This window comes from Lonchura striata, chromosome 11, assembly GCF_046129695.1.
Source record: "Lonchura striata isolate bLonStr1 chromosome 11, bLonStr1.mat, whole genome shotgun sequence".
Lineage (NCBI taxonomy): Eukaryota > Metazoa > Chordata > Aves > Passeriformes > Estrildidae > Lonchura > Lonchura striata.
This window is the reverse complement of record NC_134613.1, coordinates 7,234,994-7,251,246: the sequence shown is the minus strand read 5'-3', so window position 1 is coordinate 7,251,246 and position 16,253 is coordinate 7,234,994. Positions and strand designations below refer to the sequence as shown.

General features: G+C 55.8%; 2 protein-coding genes across 2 annotated transcripts in view; both read right to left on the bottom strand.

The window, feature by feature from the left end:
* The window catches only part of CPEB1 (cytoplasmic polyadenylation element binding protein 1), a 40,791-nt gene extending 39,014 nt beyond the window's left edge, over positions 1–1,777 (bottom strand). Inside the window, exon 1 of the mRNA XM_077785866.1 lies at positions 1,673–1,777. Coding sequence (XP_077641992.1) covers positions 1,673–1,732 — 60 coding nt within the window. The 5' untranslated portion in view covers positions 1,733–1,777. The remainder of the gene's footprint in view (positions 1–1,672) is intronic.
* A 485-nt stretch (positions 1,778–2,262) lies between these two features.
* AP3B2 (adaptor related protein complex 3 subunit beta 2) lies at positions 2,263–14,352 on the bottom strand. The gene is made up of 27 exons (XM_021554164.2): positions 14,199–14,352; positions 11,256–11,331; positions 11,070–11,144; positions 10,865–10,960; positions 10,618–10,778; positions 10,006–10,072; positions 9,346–9,528; positions 9,054–9,230; positions 8,726–8,823; positions 8,391–8,445; positions 8,170–8,241; positions 7,952–8,014; positions 7,609–7,741; positions 7,417–7,526; positions 7,167–7,343; positions 6,896–7,082; positions 6,674–6,792; positions 6,341–6,452; positions 5,846–6,044; positions 5,604–5,769; positions 5,469–5,523; positions 4,845–4,951; positions 4,485–4,716; positions 4,305–4,389; positions 3,780–3,877; positions 2,977–3,115; positions 2,263–2,746 (listed from the first exon to the last, which is right to left on the bottom strand). The coding sequence occupies exons 1-27, from the start codon at positions 14,309–14,311 to the stop codon at positions 2,596–2,598; spliced, it is 3,306 nt and encodes a 1,101-aa protein (XP_021409839.1). The 5' UTR covers positions 14,312–14,352; the 3' UTR covers positions 2,263–2,595.
* Positions 14,353–16,253: the final 1,901 nt, after the last annotated feature.

The following is a 16,253-nucleotide window of genomic DNA, read 5'->3' as shown; positions in this document are numbered from 1 at the left end:
GTTGGGACATTAGGAACCATTTCAAACACTTTCACACCCATCCCCTCACCCATGGAATTGTTTGTAAATACATGAGCACACATCTTTCCTGTCAAGGGGAATGGGGTTCCCCAAGAGCAGCCTCAGTGCTGGCAATTCCCACACACGGGTTGTGATGCTCACTGAGCCCCTCGTGAGGGGATGGAGCCTCCAAGGGCTTAAATCAGTCCCTCTAAAGGGAATGCAATGATGGCACTGCCTGGCTGGGGCCCTTCTGAAGACGCTTTAGTGCTAGCAGCATTCCGTGCTTGGGCTGTGCTTCTGACAGATGAGACCCCCAGAGGGCTCTCAAATGACCCCTCCCCTCCATGAGGGCAATATATTGGTGGCAGTGCCCATCCTAAGCCCCCCAGAGGCACCTCAGCACCAGCATCTCTCCACACACAGGTTGTGGCACTCACTGAGCCCCCTCTGAGGGGATGGGACATCTCATGACTAAAAAAGTAAAAAAGGGGTTCCCCAAGGGTAGCCTCAGTGCTGGCAGCTCGTACAGATGAGCTGTGGCATTCACTGTGACCCCTGTGAAGGGATGGGACCCCCAAGGGGTCAAACGAACCCCTCTAAGGGGAATGGGATGATGGTACCTGGATGGAGCTCTCCAGGGGACATCTCAATGCCTGTAGCTCTCCACTCACTGGCTGTAGCACTCACTGAGCATCGTATGAGGGAATGGGACCCCAGAGGGGTTAGGTGAGCCCCTGTGAGTGGAATGGCATGGTGGTGGCAATGCAGTGTTCATCTGGAGCCTTCATAGGGACACCTCAGTGCTGTCAGCTCCCACACACGAGCTGTGGTGCTCGCTAAGCCCACTCTGAGGGGAATGGGATCCCCAAGGGCTAAAATCATGCCCCTAAGGACATAAATCAGCTCCTCTGAGGTACTGGAATGGTGGCAGTGCTGTGGCTTTCAGCTTCAGAATCCGTGGGCCCACCGCAGTGCCAGTCACTTTCCACACACAGGCCCGGTGTTCACTGAACCCACTCTGAGTGGAATGGGACCCAAAGGGGTTAAAATGGGTTCCCCAAGAAAAATGGGGTGATGACAGTGCTGTGGTACCTGGCTTTAGCCCTTCCAGAGCCCCTTTGGCTCCAGCAGCTCTCCACACACAGGCTTAGCACTCTTTGGACTCCTCATGGGAGAATGGGACTCCCAAGGACTTAAATCAGTCCCCCTAAGGAGAATGGAGTGATGCACTGTGATGCCTGGCTGCAGCCTCCCTCCCAGGGACACCTCAGTGCTGGCAGCTCCCACACACAGGCTGTGGTGCTCACCGAGCCCCCCATGAGGGAATTGGACCCCCAGGGAGTTAAAGGGATGTCCCCAAGGGCAGCCTCGGTGCACTGGCATTTCTCCACATACAGGCTGTGGCACTTGCTGAGCCCATGAAGGGACAGGATCCCAAGGGTTAAATCAGCCTCCCTAAGGGAAATAGGGTGGTGGCATCATTGTGGCTCCCTGTGAGGCAGCTGCAGCTCCAGCCCCTGTCCTTATGGGAATAGGCTTTTTCCCTATGGAACAAGCACTTGACACCCAGTGGTTGGTGCTGCTGCCCCAGCCAGGGATTCCTCACCCATCAGAAAACACAAAGGGTTTTTTTTCATCTCTTACCCGGAAAAAGCAGAAAGCCCCTCACCCTTTTTGTGGCAGCGGAGGCGGTTCGGGATTCAGACCTTCCTGCACGTCCTTTGCTCATCCTCTGCCTCTAGTGCTGGGCCTGGCTCTGTGCTGAGCTGCAGCTTTGGATGGAGAGAGCCAGTGCTCACTGAAATCCCACCCAGCCTGTGCTGGGAGGAGAGATCTTAATAAAGAGTCAGATTTCCTTCTTTTTTTGTAATCCCAGTTTGGAGATGAAACGCCTCCCAGAGCTGGCCCTAGGAATCCCTCCAGTGACACTGCAGAACCGACCAGCCCTGACGTAGCAGGTATTTCTGCGGTCGAAGCATGAGCAATTCTGCCTTGAATAAATAGCTGGAACTCTCCCAAGACTCCTCCCTGGTCCAACTGAGCATCTCCTGCCCTGGGGGGTTCACCCCAACACCATGTGCCAGGTTTTCTCCAGGGCCCAGCAGGCACCCACCCCTGGGACACTCTGCATGTTTCCAGCCACCTAAGGGATGCCTGGTTCCCTGATGTCCCCTGTAGCTGCCCTGGGCACGCTTCCAGAGCCCGGCATGGGGAGAATCTGAGATTGATGTACCCACAGAGCAGAGAAGGGAAAGGGAGCAGCTTGGAGAAGAGCTTTATTGGGAGATCCTGGATATAATAAATAAGGGTTACACTGGGAGATGACAGTGAGGGACTGGGGCCACATTGTGCTCCATGGGGGCTGGAACCGCTTCTGCCTTTCCAAGTAGGACACTTCCCTGCATCCCATTTGCCCCATCCTGCTCCTTCCGCCCAGCAGCAAAGCTGGCCCAAGGGTTGCTGCCTGCCTCCCCTTTTGGGATCGGGGCAGGGAACAACCTGGCAGAAATGGGGGCACGGGAGTGTTTTGGGGAGCAGCATGGGGCAGAAGGGGTGGGAGGGCAGGGCCATGGGTGTGGCAGCACCCAGCTGTCACTGTGTCAGGGCCTGGATGATGTCCTTCACCAGCATGGTGCCGATGACCATCTTCTCGCTGTTGATGGTCAGCTGGGCCGTGGAGCCCTCCCGCCACTCCAGGGTGATGAGTACCAGGCTCCCGCTTGTCACCGTCTTGGCCGCAAACCTGTTGGGTGGTGAACACAGGGCTTCAAGGCAAGCTGTCCCCTGTCACCGTCTGGTCCCATGGGATGCTCCGGTGGGGGCAGACAAGCACCTGCCACCCACGGCCACTGCCACATTTGGGTTCACGCAGGTTCCTCATCCTAAAGGAAGCCCTGAGTGTCCCCACTGTGATTTGGGTTGGAATGGAGAGGTGACAGCGCCTGCCTGATCCAGGTGTGGGGGTCCAGCTACCTGTACTCATTGCTGGCACCGCAGGGCACGCGGCCCACGTTGGCAGCCGAGGTCACTTGCTGGACGATGGTGTGGTCACTTCGGCATTTCTCGGGCAGCGTCAGCTTCTCTGTGATCTCGCTCATGCCCATCAGCTTCCCTAGAGCAGGCAACAGAGGCACCTGCCTATCTCTGGCCACATACCTTTCTGGGCCCTGCTTTGACATGCCCAAAGCAAGCCCCTCCAGCTCCCTGTGTTCCCCATGACATCCTGAGCTGGTTTTTCTGCTTGCTTTTGGTTCAGGGTTCAGTGGATTTGAGAAAATTCTTCATAACTCTTCCTGGGCTCATACCCATGTCCTTGCCTGTTGGCAGCAGCCACATCCCTGGGGATGGGCTCCTCTGGACAGTGATAGCAATGGGGCTGGGTGCTGCAGGGCACCAAGCACCCCCTACTCAACACAGCCCCCATCCATGAGGTCAGGGTGGGAATGTGCTGATCTAGAAGCATGAGGGCACAGGGTGTCACTCACCAGACACAATTCTGGGAGTGCCAGGGTGACATGGGCCCTTCACACTTTGTGGAGACCCAACAAGGCCACCCTGGCACCAGGGTGGTCACCCCAGCCCACAGGCTGGGGGTGCAGGGTGGGGTGAGGGGAGCAGAGCTAGTCTAGGGGCCTGCTGAGCAGCCACTTACCCTCACCCGGCCGTGCCAGGTGCTCTAGAGCCACAGCGAGGGCGGCAGAGGGGACAAAACTGGGGGTGAGTGTCAGTGATGGGTGCCCATGCAGCACCCTGTCCCCATCCCTAGCCCCACTCACCCTGCTCCTTTTTGAACTCGTTCTCGCTCATGAAGACAGGGGCCATGAGCTCCCCCACGGGTGGCTGGATGGAGACGTAGAACTGGCGTGTGTGGGTGCTGGGGAGACAGGGGGGTGAGAGGGACACATGCTCAGAATATGTCCCCTCTCCATGTCCTGCTTCCCATCCCTGCCCTGGGCAGGGGTGACCAGGGGAAACTGTGGCACAAAAGGGCTCAAGAATGGGGGGAACCTGTCAGGCTGGACCTGGAACTGCTGCTGCCTCCTTGTCTCCTGCAGGGAGGCCTGTGCATTTCCTGCTGTCCCCTGACCACTCCATGCCCATCTGACTGTCTCCTCTTCCCTGGAAGGATTCTGGTGCCTGTCCTGCTGTCTTCCACCCCCTCATGCCCTGCTTCTGCTGTCTCCTGTCTCCTTCTACATGGAGGGATGTTGATACCTATCCCACTTTCCCCATCTCTGGAACACTTGATGCCCTGATCCCCAGGGACACTGATCCTGCCCTGCCTGGTGCCAGATGCTCACCACAGCTGGAAGTTTGCTGCCTGGGTGGAGTCACAGAAGTCAATGCCCATCACCACGCTGGCTGTGTCCCCTGGCGCCAGGTGCTCTGGAACAACAGGGATAGCACTACATCCCGCATTCCCACCCAACCCCTGTCCCCACTCTCCCACAGCGTCACAGCCATGCCTTGCCATGCCATACCAATCTCAGGGAACTCCCGTATCCTCATGCCAGATAGTGGCTTGGGTTCGTTGACTCGCAGGTTCTTCACCTCGGTGTCGGTGTTGTTGGAGATCTGGATCTGGACGGCCACCATGTGGGGGTCGCCCGGGAAGGGCCGGCGGCTGAAGCAGTATTCAACTGCAAGCCCCTCGCCTGCCATGCGGTGCAGCAGCTCGTAGGTCTTCACTGCACTGAACGCCGGGCTCAGCAGCTGCACCAGGGGACAGTGGGAGCTGCTGAGGGCTCCCTGCAACCTCTGCAGGTGGCAGAGGGCCCAAGAGCCCCCGCAGGTGACAGGAGGCCTGGGATCTCCCCGGGGAGGGCATGGGGGACACTTACGGTGGGTGTCAGGGAGGTGTCGGTGAGAGTGAGGCCTTCCAGGTCGGTCACCAGGCTGGTGGAGATGATGCTGCTGGAGGGGATGGTCTGAGGAGGAGGTGGAGTGACTGAAAGGTTGGGACGGGGGAAGAAAGGGTTAACAGAGCTCACAGGCTGTGAGCATAGCCCCATGGGGACACCCACACAGGGACAGTTCTAGTGGCTCAGCTCCATGGGGACAGCCATATGGGGACAGACGTGGTGGCATAGTGCCATAGGGACAACTCCATGGGGACAGCCTCATGGGGATAGCTCCATGGGGACAGCCACGTGGGGTCAGCCCTGGTGGCATAGTCCCATGGGGAGAGCCACACAAGGATAGCCCAGTGGCACAGCTCCATTGGTGTAGACACAACCCTGTAGGCTGTCCCTGTGCACAGCCACACGGGGACAATCCAATAGGCACAGCCGCCTGTCCCACAGCTATCCGCTGGAGCCAAGGATCCCTCACCACACCTGTTCTTCTCCCACCTTGCAGCTTCCAAAGGACCCATGGAGTCCTGATTGCACTGGAGTGAGTGCTCATGCCTCAGTTTCCCCAGCACCACCACCATGGCCATTCGTGCATTCCAGGAAGCCACTCACAGTCATCCAGGTCAAGCAGGGAGATCTCCTTGGAGCTGGCCTTGCTGCTGGGGGGCTGCAGCAGGGCAGAGATGGAGAGTTCAGTTAGGGGTCCAGATATCCCTGTGCAGCCCCCCAGCCCATCCCAGCCCTCACCGCCTTCCTCTGCTTGGTCTCTGCCTCGGAGCCTGAGTCGGAGCCAGAGGAGCTGCTCTCGGAGGTGCTGGCCTCTGATGAGGTTTCGGCACGGCCCTTCCTCCCCTGCAGGACCTTCTTCTTGGACTTCTTTGCCCCCTCCTCCTCCTCCTCTTCCTCACTGGGGCTGCAGGGATAGCCCAGCTCAGGGGGTTGGGGCAGGGGTTTTGCTGGGAGCACCCCCCTGCCTTCCCAGGGCATACCTGCCCGCTTTTCCCAAGACTGCCTTATGACCTTCCTTGTCCTTCCTCTTTGGCCTCTTCTCCTCCTCCTCCTCCTCCTTGTCCTCTGACTGCTCCCCACTGTCTTCCTCCTCCTCTTCCTCCTCCTCCTCCTCGGTGCCAGAGCTGGAGCTGCCAGAGCTGCTGCTGCTGCTGTTCTCTTCGCTGCCGGACTCGGGCTCTGAGGGAGCACAGCTCAGCCCTGTTGCTGTGTCCCCTCACATTCCCCCATCTCCCACTTCATCCCACTACATCCTCCATCCTCCCACTGCATCTCCACACCTGCTGCTGCCTCTCCACTGCATTCCTGCATAGTCCCACTGCCCACCACCATGTCCCTCCACATTCTCCTGCCATGTCCCTTCCATGATGGGGTGTCCCCATTGTCATGTCCCCTGTCCAATGCCCCACCATTGTGGCACCTGCCTGATGGCCACAGTGACCACTGCCCAATATCTCATGCCATCAAGTCCTCACCACTGTCTGCTGACTCTGTGGGCCCTGACTCGCCCTCTGAGTCAGAGTAGAAAGGCTTCTCCACCTTCTCCTTCCTCTTCTCCCGGCTGGTGCACTTGGTCCACTCAGGAACCTGTTGGTACAGGCTTGATGGAGCAGGGCCATCACCCATGACTGGGGGGATCCAAACAGCCACCCTTGTTCCCCCCATCCCCAAGCGGATGTGTGAGCACTAGAGAGTGAACAGGGGCAGGTGAGCAGTACCTAGGCACCTTTCTGGGGCTCTTCCAAGACCTGAGTCAGTGTCCCCACCTTGGCCCCTCCTCCCCCATGCACCCAAGGTGCTCCACGCACCTCCACATTCCTCACAGAGGGGTCAGGGGCCTCGTCCGGCCAGTCGGGCAGCTCCTGGTAGCCCACAGCCTTAGCGTTGAGCAGATGGGACAGGGAGCCCAGTTGGAAATGGTCCCGATCTACAACAAGGTGTAAGGAGGCAGCAACTCAGGGAGAGCCATGCAGCATTGCGGTGACAGCTTGTGCCCCATGTCCTAATGCCCTGTGACTAGGGGTGGGTACCTTTGAAGGAAGACTCCAAGATGGGAGCTGGTTTTTGGGCCAGGAAGAGCTTCTTGGCATATTTATTGAGGGCCCCGCTCTTCTCAGTGGGCACGATGAGCTGGCGAATGAAACGAGCCCGGTCGCGGATGTCATAATTCTGGTCGTACTTGGCCAAGTTGAGGACATACTGGGTCAGCAGCTTGCTCTGTGGCAGAGAACATGCTCAGGGCTGGCCTCTCCCTCCCTGACAGGGAAACTGAGACCCACCTTAGGATCACATCCCTGGTACCTGCTTGGAGTTGGTCAGGTAGAGCTTAGCCGCCAGATTGATGACCTGCAGCTTCACAATGTCCTCCTCATTGGTGAAGGACTTGGCCATCTTGCGCAGCACATCAGGAGCGATCTTGGGCACGTGCTCGCAGTACTCGCCAATGAGCCACAAGATGCTGGCCCGTGCCATTGGCACCTGTGAAATGTCCTCAGATATATGGCACTGCTGCCATCCCCTGCTCCTGTGGGTCAGCAACACCCCAACCAACCTGGATGTTGTCAGTGAGCTTGGCCATGTGCTTGATGATCTCGCTGTGCTGGGCCGGCTGCATCTGTAGCAGCTTTTTGATGACCACCACAGATTCGGCCACCACCAGCTCTACGGGCAGAGACCCAGCCTCAGTTGGGTCCTGCCGTGAGAGCAATGGAGCTCCCATTTCACCCCTGATGTGTGTACTCACCATCCCTGTTGGAGAGGAGCTGGACCAGGCCATTGAGGCAGGTATCCCGCACCTTCCCAATGTTGGTGGCACAGCGCCCAATGGCCTGGATGGTGGCTGCCACAAAGTCCTTGTCCATGCTGCGGATGTAGGTCTGCACAGGCACATGTGACATGTCACCCATGTGCCAGTGCTGGACATCCTCCCTGGCAGTGGTCACACATTGGGGCCCTTTGGAGCCACTGATGGGGTTGGTATGGCCTCAGCCCACTCCTCCTGGAGGGGCTCTCCTCTGCCCCCTCCATGGTGGTGCTTTGGCACCAACAGCCATGCCAGGGTGGCAGCCAGTATGGCCATGGCATACCTGGAACTCTCGCAGAATGGTGGAGATGTTGGTCTCATTGGCCAGGTTGGTGAGGACCTCCAGCTGTGGGAAAGAGGAAGAGATGAGCAGCACAGGGGTGTGGTGACAGGGCAGGGGGGCCTTGATGTCCTCCTGTCCCCAGGGCAAGATGACAGCTAACCCAAAGAAGGGGCTCCATGAAGCCCCAAACCCACTCCTGACAGGTGTTTCCAGCTCACCTTGAGGATCTTGATCTGTGTGGGGTCCGTGGAGCGGATGTAGAAACTTTTCAGATAGGGCTCAAACATCCCCTGCACGCACAGCCAGAGATATTAGTGTCATCTCTGTCCCCCCACCTTGCCAAGGTCACCTCCAGGCTCTGGTGACCTTGCTGGCCTAATCCTCATCTTGCTCTGGAGTCAATGGGGCCAACTCCTCCCACACCAAGTCTGAAACTCACCCGCCGCTTGATGGACATGGTGGCCACATTCTGTAGTACAACATACTGCACCTCACTGTGGGGACAAAGAGGGGACCATGGTGGTCACTGGGGCAAGGGCCATACACCCTCAGCAAGTCCCTGTGAATATGGGCCAGGACCAACCACCAGCTGGTGCCACCAAGATGCTGTCACCCCATGTCTGGACTGGACCAGCCCAAAAAAGCCTCCAATCTGATGTCCCTCCAGGGATGGACTTTTTTGGTGGTCTCTCAAAAAGGGTCTTGGAGCTCCCCACAGGTTCCAACAACTGGGGTGGAGGGGTAGGACACCACCAGAACCCAGGTGCCACAAACCTGTGACTCCGCAGGAGCCGTACCAGTGCCTTGGCAATGACTCCAACCTCTGCCTTGGGTGCCAGGTGGAAGTAGAGCTGTGCCACAGCCATCACCACCTATGGACATATATCCGAATGTCACATGGTGGGAATGGGGGACGCCCTGCGGAATGGCCAAGTCCCCCAGTCCCACTCAGCACTTGGAGGTAGCCTGACCCTGAGGACACCCATTTCTGAGTGCCCTGAGCACCCCAGTGAGTCCTAGACTGTGGGGACATCATAAGCCCAGACTGATGGACACCACCAGTGGCCCGGGGGAATGAACAGGGTGGGAGCGAGGGTCTCACTGCGGCGTTGCGGCTCTGCAGCAGGGGCTTGGTGTTGCGCAGGAGGAGGCGGTGGTCGGGGTCCATTACGTAGGGCTTGCGCTTGGCCAGCGAAGCTGCCTCTGCCTTGGTATCCTTGGCATCCTCCTCCTCAGAGCCATAGAAAGCCTTCTCAGTGTTCTCCTCCAGCAAAGACTCCTGCTGGCAGGTGGGACCCTTTTCATTCCCAAGAACACTCACCCTTCACCTCACTTCCCTAGGGGCTCCCACGACATCCCAAGGCTCCCAGGGCATTTTGTGCTCCTGAACTCACGTTCTGGTTGGGGCTGAGGAACTGAGTGCGGGCGTATCGGGTCAGCATGTTGATGATGACCACCTGCCCCCACTCCTCCACATCGATGAGCAGGTTGCAGAGCTTGCGGTAGTTCTTGTGGATGAGGTCTATGCGCTCTGGGCAAACCTCCTCGAATGCCATCACCACGCTGCCAGCCACCAGCTGCAGAGGGAAAGCCCGGGGTGACTTAGTGGAGTGGTGGCATCATCAATAAGATACTTGTTTGGTAGGGATGGTGGCATCTCCATGAGGGTGCTGGTTTGGTAGGCAACCCTTCCTTGTAGGGATGCCAGCTCAGTGGAGTTGGTGAATTCCTCATTTGGTTGTTGGCCCAGTAGGGACAGCAGCACTCGCACAAGGATGCCAGCTCTCCAGGGATGGTTTCATCCCCACAAGGACACGAATTTTGTGGGGACATCTGCATTCCTGTGAGGATGCTGGATCAGTGGGGACAGTGTCATCCTTATGAGGATTCTGTCTTGCTAGGGACCGTGACATCTCCACAAAGATGTTGGCTTGGGAGATGGCTGCATCCCCAAGATGACACTAATTTGGTGGAAACACCTCCATCCCCATGAGGACACTAGGCCAGTGATGTTGCCGGATTTGGAGGTGGGAGAGACACAGAATCCTGCTCACCGTGGTTTTGTCTGCCAGCAGCTTCTCAATCACTTCAATGAGCTGGTCCTTCTGGTCTGAGTCGAGGCTGTGAGGGAGGAGCAGGGCAGGTGATGCTGGACCAAAGTCCTCCCCATCCCTGCCTGTACCAAGCAGCCAAGACCCTTATTGATGTTGCATATAGGTAAAAATATAATAAAAGAAAGGCCTTATAAAATATGGTTTAGGTCCTATTACTCTAGCTAAGCTAGCAGCTAGCTTGTAACTTCCCATGTGAAAAATTTTAAGAATGAAAGTAGTTAGCACAACAAGCTGTTCTAGTAAGAAAACCATTTGCACCTGTAATAAACAAGACATCTGTCCCATGGGAACCAGTGAACAAAATATGTAAACTAACCAAAAATAGAGAGATTTGACAGATGTACACCCTAGCCATTTACCCACCAATAAAGTGGGTAATAGTCAGTGTATTGTTAGCCAAATAGGTCTCACACAGCACCTTCTGATATTTCCTATAAATATGAGCTTTGTGACTAAAGAATTGGCTTTTCTGCATGAAGAAACTGAGTCCTGGCTGCTTTATTACAACAATTAGTATACCTTACATTTAGCAGCTGATCCCCTCCCCATTACCTGTACAGCTTGGGGATGGCATGGGCGGCTGTCTTGCGCACATATGGAGACATATCCGAGGCTGCCTCCTTGATGGCCAGCATCATGATGGGCACGATTATGGGCACACGGATGCTGGACAGGACCCGCAGGGCACTGGCGCGGATCAGCTGGTTGGGGTCCTGTGGGGACATGCGGGGGGCTGCAGTGCAGCTGTGGGAGGCTCAGTGCTCCTCCAGACCTCCCCTGAGTCCTCAGACCAGCCCACCTTGAGTCCTCGCTGGAAGGTGGAGATGGAGAGCAGGGCCAGATCCTGTTGCTCCTCTGCGTAGCGCACCAGGTACACGTACACCAGCTTCTTCACCTGCAGGTGAAAGTGCCACCTCAGAGTCCCCAAACTCCAGCCAATCCCCAAAAACAAGGAAAGTGCCAGACCCTGGGATGCCGCCAGGGCCATGCAAGATCTTCCTCACCTCAATGTTCTTGCAGGCAACATTTTTCACCACAGCTGGGAAGAGATCGGAGGCATTTTTACCACGGGCAATCATCTAGGGGGAAAAGAAGTGGTGTGACACTGGGCAGCTGGCACAGCACGGGCTGGTACAGCATGAGACAACTCAGTACCAGCAGTGGTCCCCACCAGTGACAACAACACCCACCGCCACAATCCTCTTCATGGCCTCCAGCTTGAGTGAATCCTTGTTGCTGTCGAGCATCTCCTTGAGGTCATCATGCCTGAACCACACCATGGGGAAAAAAATTCCCATTTTCACATTTTTGCCTGTTTTTTAGTCTTTTTTTTCTGCTCCCAGCCTTCCATCAGGCTGGCAATCCAACCCTTCATTATTAAATATTTATGGGGACAGGAGTTGGGTTACAGCCAGGTGAAAGAGGAACCGGAGGGACTGGCATGGTGCTAGCACCCAGTGCCATCCTCATCCCAGGCACTGGGACAAGAACCCGGTTCCATCCTGGCTGTGGTTGTCACCCTACATTGTCCCTAAACCACAGGTGCCCATCACCAGCTCCATCCTGGCATGGCTGGGTGTCCCTTGTCCCCCACTTCATGGACATAGTGGCATGAATGTGCCAGCACACCGTGATGAAAAGTCCTTCCTTAGTCCCCTCCCTGGACTGTGAAAATGCCATCAGCCTTTTTTAAAGTTGTTACCATTATCCTCTTTCCTAAGGGACACTGGTCCCCCCCTAAACTGGGTGCACCTGCAAGGCTGCATCTACCTGCAGCAGCTGAGGGTGACACCCATGGGATGATGCTCGTCCAGAGCCACCATCACCAGAGGGTCCTGGGGGTGCTTCTTGGGGGAGTCTTACCGCGGCGGTGGCCCAGTGCCAGTGTCCTCTGCGGGCTTGGTGCCGGCGAGTGGCCGCAGCTCATCAGCTCGCAGGGCGCTGTAGCAGGTGGGTTGTCCAGCCTCGGTGGCCAGCACCGGGCTTGTCACCTCCTCGGCCACACCACCACCCTCTGGTGTTTTCGGCCAGCCAGCTGGCCCCACCGGCAGCTGCCGCAGCAGCTTCTGCACTGGCGGCAAGGACATCATAGCTTTGACTGGCGGTAGTGGCCCTGGGGATGGTGACAGGGCTGTGGCCCCGCTCCTCTGCCCAGCACAGTGGGCTGAAACCTGATGCTGTGGTTGGGATTGGGTTGCAGCCTAGATCAGGATGCAACTCCCAGTGGATGAGGCCAACTTGGGATGTCACGTCCAAAGTGACATCTGACCTGCAGGTGGGACTTGGGGACACTGCAGGGAGCTCCTTCCCCAGGGCTGAGTGGCTCAGTCCTGGGCAGGGAATGCACATCATGGTGGGACACTCTGCCTGGGTGGTAGGGTGGCATGATGGGGCACCTGTGGGTGTCTCAGCTGGGTGGTGGGGTCACACTTGGTGCATTTATCTTGCCACATATTACATGGATGCCATGGATGGCTCACAGGAGTGGTGATAGATCTGGTATGGCCCTGGCAAAGGGCAGCATGCAGATTATAGTGACACTATGGGTGTGAGGGACACTGTGAGTGTGGGGGACACTGCCAGGAGGTCAGGGGTAAGGGGTCATTGCCGTGGGGGTGCTGACACTGCCAGAGTGGGAGGCACTGATGGCAAATCACTGAGGTAACCGGGACCGACTGGGAGACACAGCCAGGGTGTCAGGGCTGGGGGATGCTTCCAGAGTGAGGGACACTGCCAGTGGGGGTCAGGGGACACTGGCAGACATGGGAGCAGGGAAGCATTTCCAGGCTGGGAGACATTGCCAAGGAGAAGTCAGAGAGGGGGAGACTTGGACAAACTGAGGGACACTACCAGCAGTTCCTGGGAGGGACAAACACTCTGAGATGTGGGTCATGATAGAGGGCACTGCCAGACTGGAGGACACTGGCAGTGGATCAGGGCTGGGGGAAATTGTCATACTGGGGGACAAAGCCAGGGGTAGGGAGTGTTACACTGCCAGACAGGGGCAAGGGACACTACTAATGGATAAGGAAATGGGGGACACCATGAGATGGGGATACTTCTTTCAGGTCATGGATGCAGGGCACATCCAGAGTGGGGGACAGTGCCAGGGGCTCTGGGTGGACACTGTCATACTGGGGGACATTGCCAGAGTATCAGAGAGAAAGGGACACTGCCAGGGATTCAGGGAGGGGGGACCCAGTGAGATGGGAACACTGCCAGGAAATCACAGATCAGGGACACATCCAGAATGGGGGACACTGCAGCATTAGGGAGGAGTACAGGGAGAGAGGGGACACTCCCAAACAGGGGACATTGCCAAGAGGTCAGGATGGGGTACACATTCAAGGTGCGGGATGCTGCCGGGGAATCAGGACTGGAGGAACATTGTCATATGGGGGGATACTACCATAGGGCAGGGATGGGGAGACACTGCTGGACTGGGGGACAGAGCCAGGGGTAGAGAGCGTGATGCTGTCAGACAGTGATTCAGTGCTTTCCTGCTGGGGCAGCAGGGACGGGGGGGACAGTGCCAGAGTGGGGGACACACACAGTAGGGAGGGCCAAAATACATTCCTGCAGCTCCAGGAGAACACCTCCCCCATTTCTCTTCACCCCTGCGCCCCCCTCAGGAGCGTGTCCCACTGTCCCACGGCAGGGTGACATTCCTTATCCTCATCCAACATCCCCCTGCCACCCACCGGGAGCCTCGATGCGATGGGGGGGTGTCAGCTCAGGAGAACCACAGGAGCCAGCAGACCCGGTGGTGGGAACACCGTGCCCGGGATACCCCAGCCCGAGGGTGGGAGGGTCAAGGGGCATCCCCTCATACCTCCCCCAACCGCAGCATCTCCAAAATTCCGCGGTGTTCCCACCCTCTCCGGCCTTTGCAACCTGCAATGACGGTGGCGGCGACCTGACCGCGTTCCCTGCCCCATCCTTGTCCCCATCCTCGTCCTTACCCCTATCCACATCCCCATCACCATCCTTATCCACATCCCCGTCCCTGTCCCCGTCCCCGCGCCGGGGGCCGCTCCATCCCCGGCTCGGGTACCGAGGACGGCGGCCGAGGCCTGCAGTGGCGGCCGCGCGGGCAGGCTCGTCCTTGTCCCCTCTGCCCGCATTGTCCCCACCTCTTGTAGTCGGAGGAGAAGATGCCGCCGCTGGCGGGGTCGTGGCCGTACTCGGGCTCGCCCAGGCTGGAGGAGCCGCCCTTCTCCTCGCCGTAGGCCGGGCTGGCGGCCATGGCGGCGGGAGGGATGCGGGATGCGGGATGCGGGGGGGACGCGGGAACTGATGTCAGCGCGGGCGGGGACGGGCCCGGCCCCGGCCCCCGCCCGGGGGCAGCGCCCGGCTGGGTCGCTCCCCGCCGACACCGGGAACGGGAGCGCAGGGGCAGATCGCTGCCCCAGGGGGTCCCTGCGCGGCCCCCGCACCTGCACAGCTCCGGGAGCGGGACACGGGCGATTCTAGGAGGAGCGATGCTGGGCACATAGCTATGATACAGTGACTGGCACTGAGCTCACAGCCGCACACATACCCGTCCAGAATCATGAAAATCTATCATTATATAGCAATAGACAATATTGTGTATGATTATAATTAGACGTATTTAAAATAGGTTACATTACAGTAAAGAATGTTATATGTTCGGATGTTATAATATGTATATCCTACCATATTACACTTTATTATTACTTTATAAATTATTCTTTTATGTGCAATAATGTGTGCAGTATACATAGTACACATTTACTTATATATTACATATAATTTATATATTCTATTACATGCTGCATACTGTATACTATATATTGCATGCTATTTATTACATTGCACTATATTATATTATATATTTCATTAATTATGCACTACTATGTATTTGCCATATTCATACTATGTTATAGACAATCCATAAACCATTCTACATTCTACAGTTTATATATATGATATAATATATGCAATAGGTTATATATGCAATATGTTATGCTATGTTATATTGCAGATTATGTTGTGTATTATGTATTATCTACTGTATGATAAAATTCAATATTTTATGATCTATAGTCCACATGATAGCATATGTGATGTATGATATCTGAATTATTATATATATTAGGTATGATATTAATTTATATTATTCTTATTGTTATAGATATTATAGTTTATATTTAATATTGTTATCAATAACATGATAGGAATTATATACTAGATATATGATCATATATTAACTATACTACAGACATCAAATACAAATATTGTAGACATGACTATGCATATTAATATATTTCATATATATTTTTATATACTACATTACTATAAATTATATAAATAATAAGATATCATTATTGATGTTATTATAGTTGAGATTTTGTTTGCATTTCTTTGATTTTTCCCAGGTACTTTATACTCTTGGCAGATATTTCTGCTGTTGTTTCTCCAGGCAACTGGTCCTGGAGCTGTGTGGATGGGGCAGCATTCACCCCATCCCACAGGAGTGAGGCAGTGAGGGAAAAGGGCCATGGTTCAAGTAGGAGAATTGAATAAAGCATCTAATTAATGGACAGCAATTAATCTTCAGCACAGAGACACACTCACTCCAGCCCTCCCAAGGACCCCACAGCCCTCCCAGGGACCCCAACCCTGCTGGGATCTCAGACCTCCCTGGGGACCCTGCTGCTCTCCTGGAGACCCCAACCCTCAGGAGACATAGAGAAGAGCCTGACTTCCCCCTTTTTTCCCCCTATAAACACTGATAAAATCCTACTGGACATTCCCTTCTCCCCGCTGAACTACCCCAACTCTTTCAGCTTCCCTTCCTAGGGAAATGCTCCAGAGCCTTGGTGGCCCTTTATGGTGTCTCTCCAGTGTGTCCCTGTCTCTCTCATGCTGGAGAGCCCAGCACAGGACGCAGCACTCCAGGGGTGCCAGCATCACCATGGGTTGGTGACTCACTCCCCCTCACTGCAGATAAACTCTACCTCATCAACTGGATCAGTAATGAAGAGGTTGACCAGGACTGGACACAGAGTTGTCCCTTGAGGTACACCACCAGCCTCTGGACAGACCTGATCCAGCCTTTTGGCCCATTTTCAACCCAGCAGCCCATGGAATATACATTTTTATGCTCAAAACTAAATGCTAGCAGTGAAAGAGGCAGATGTTTGTCTCAGGAGGCCATGGGGAGC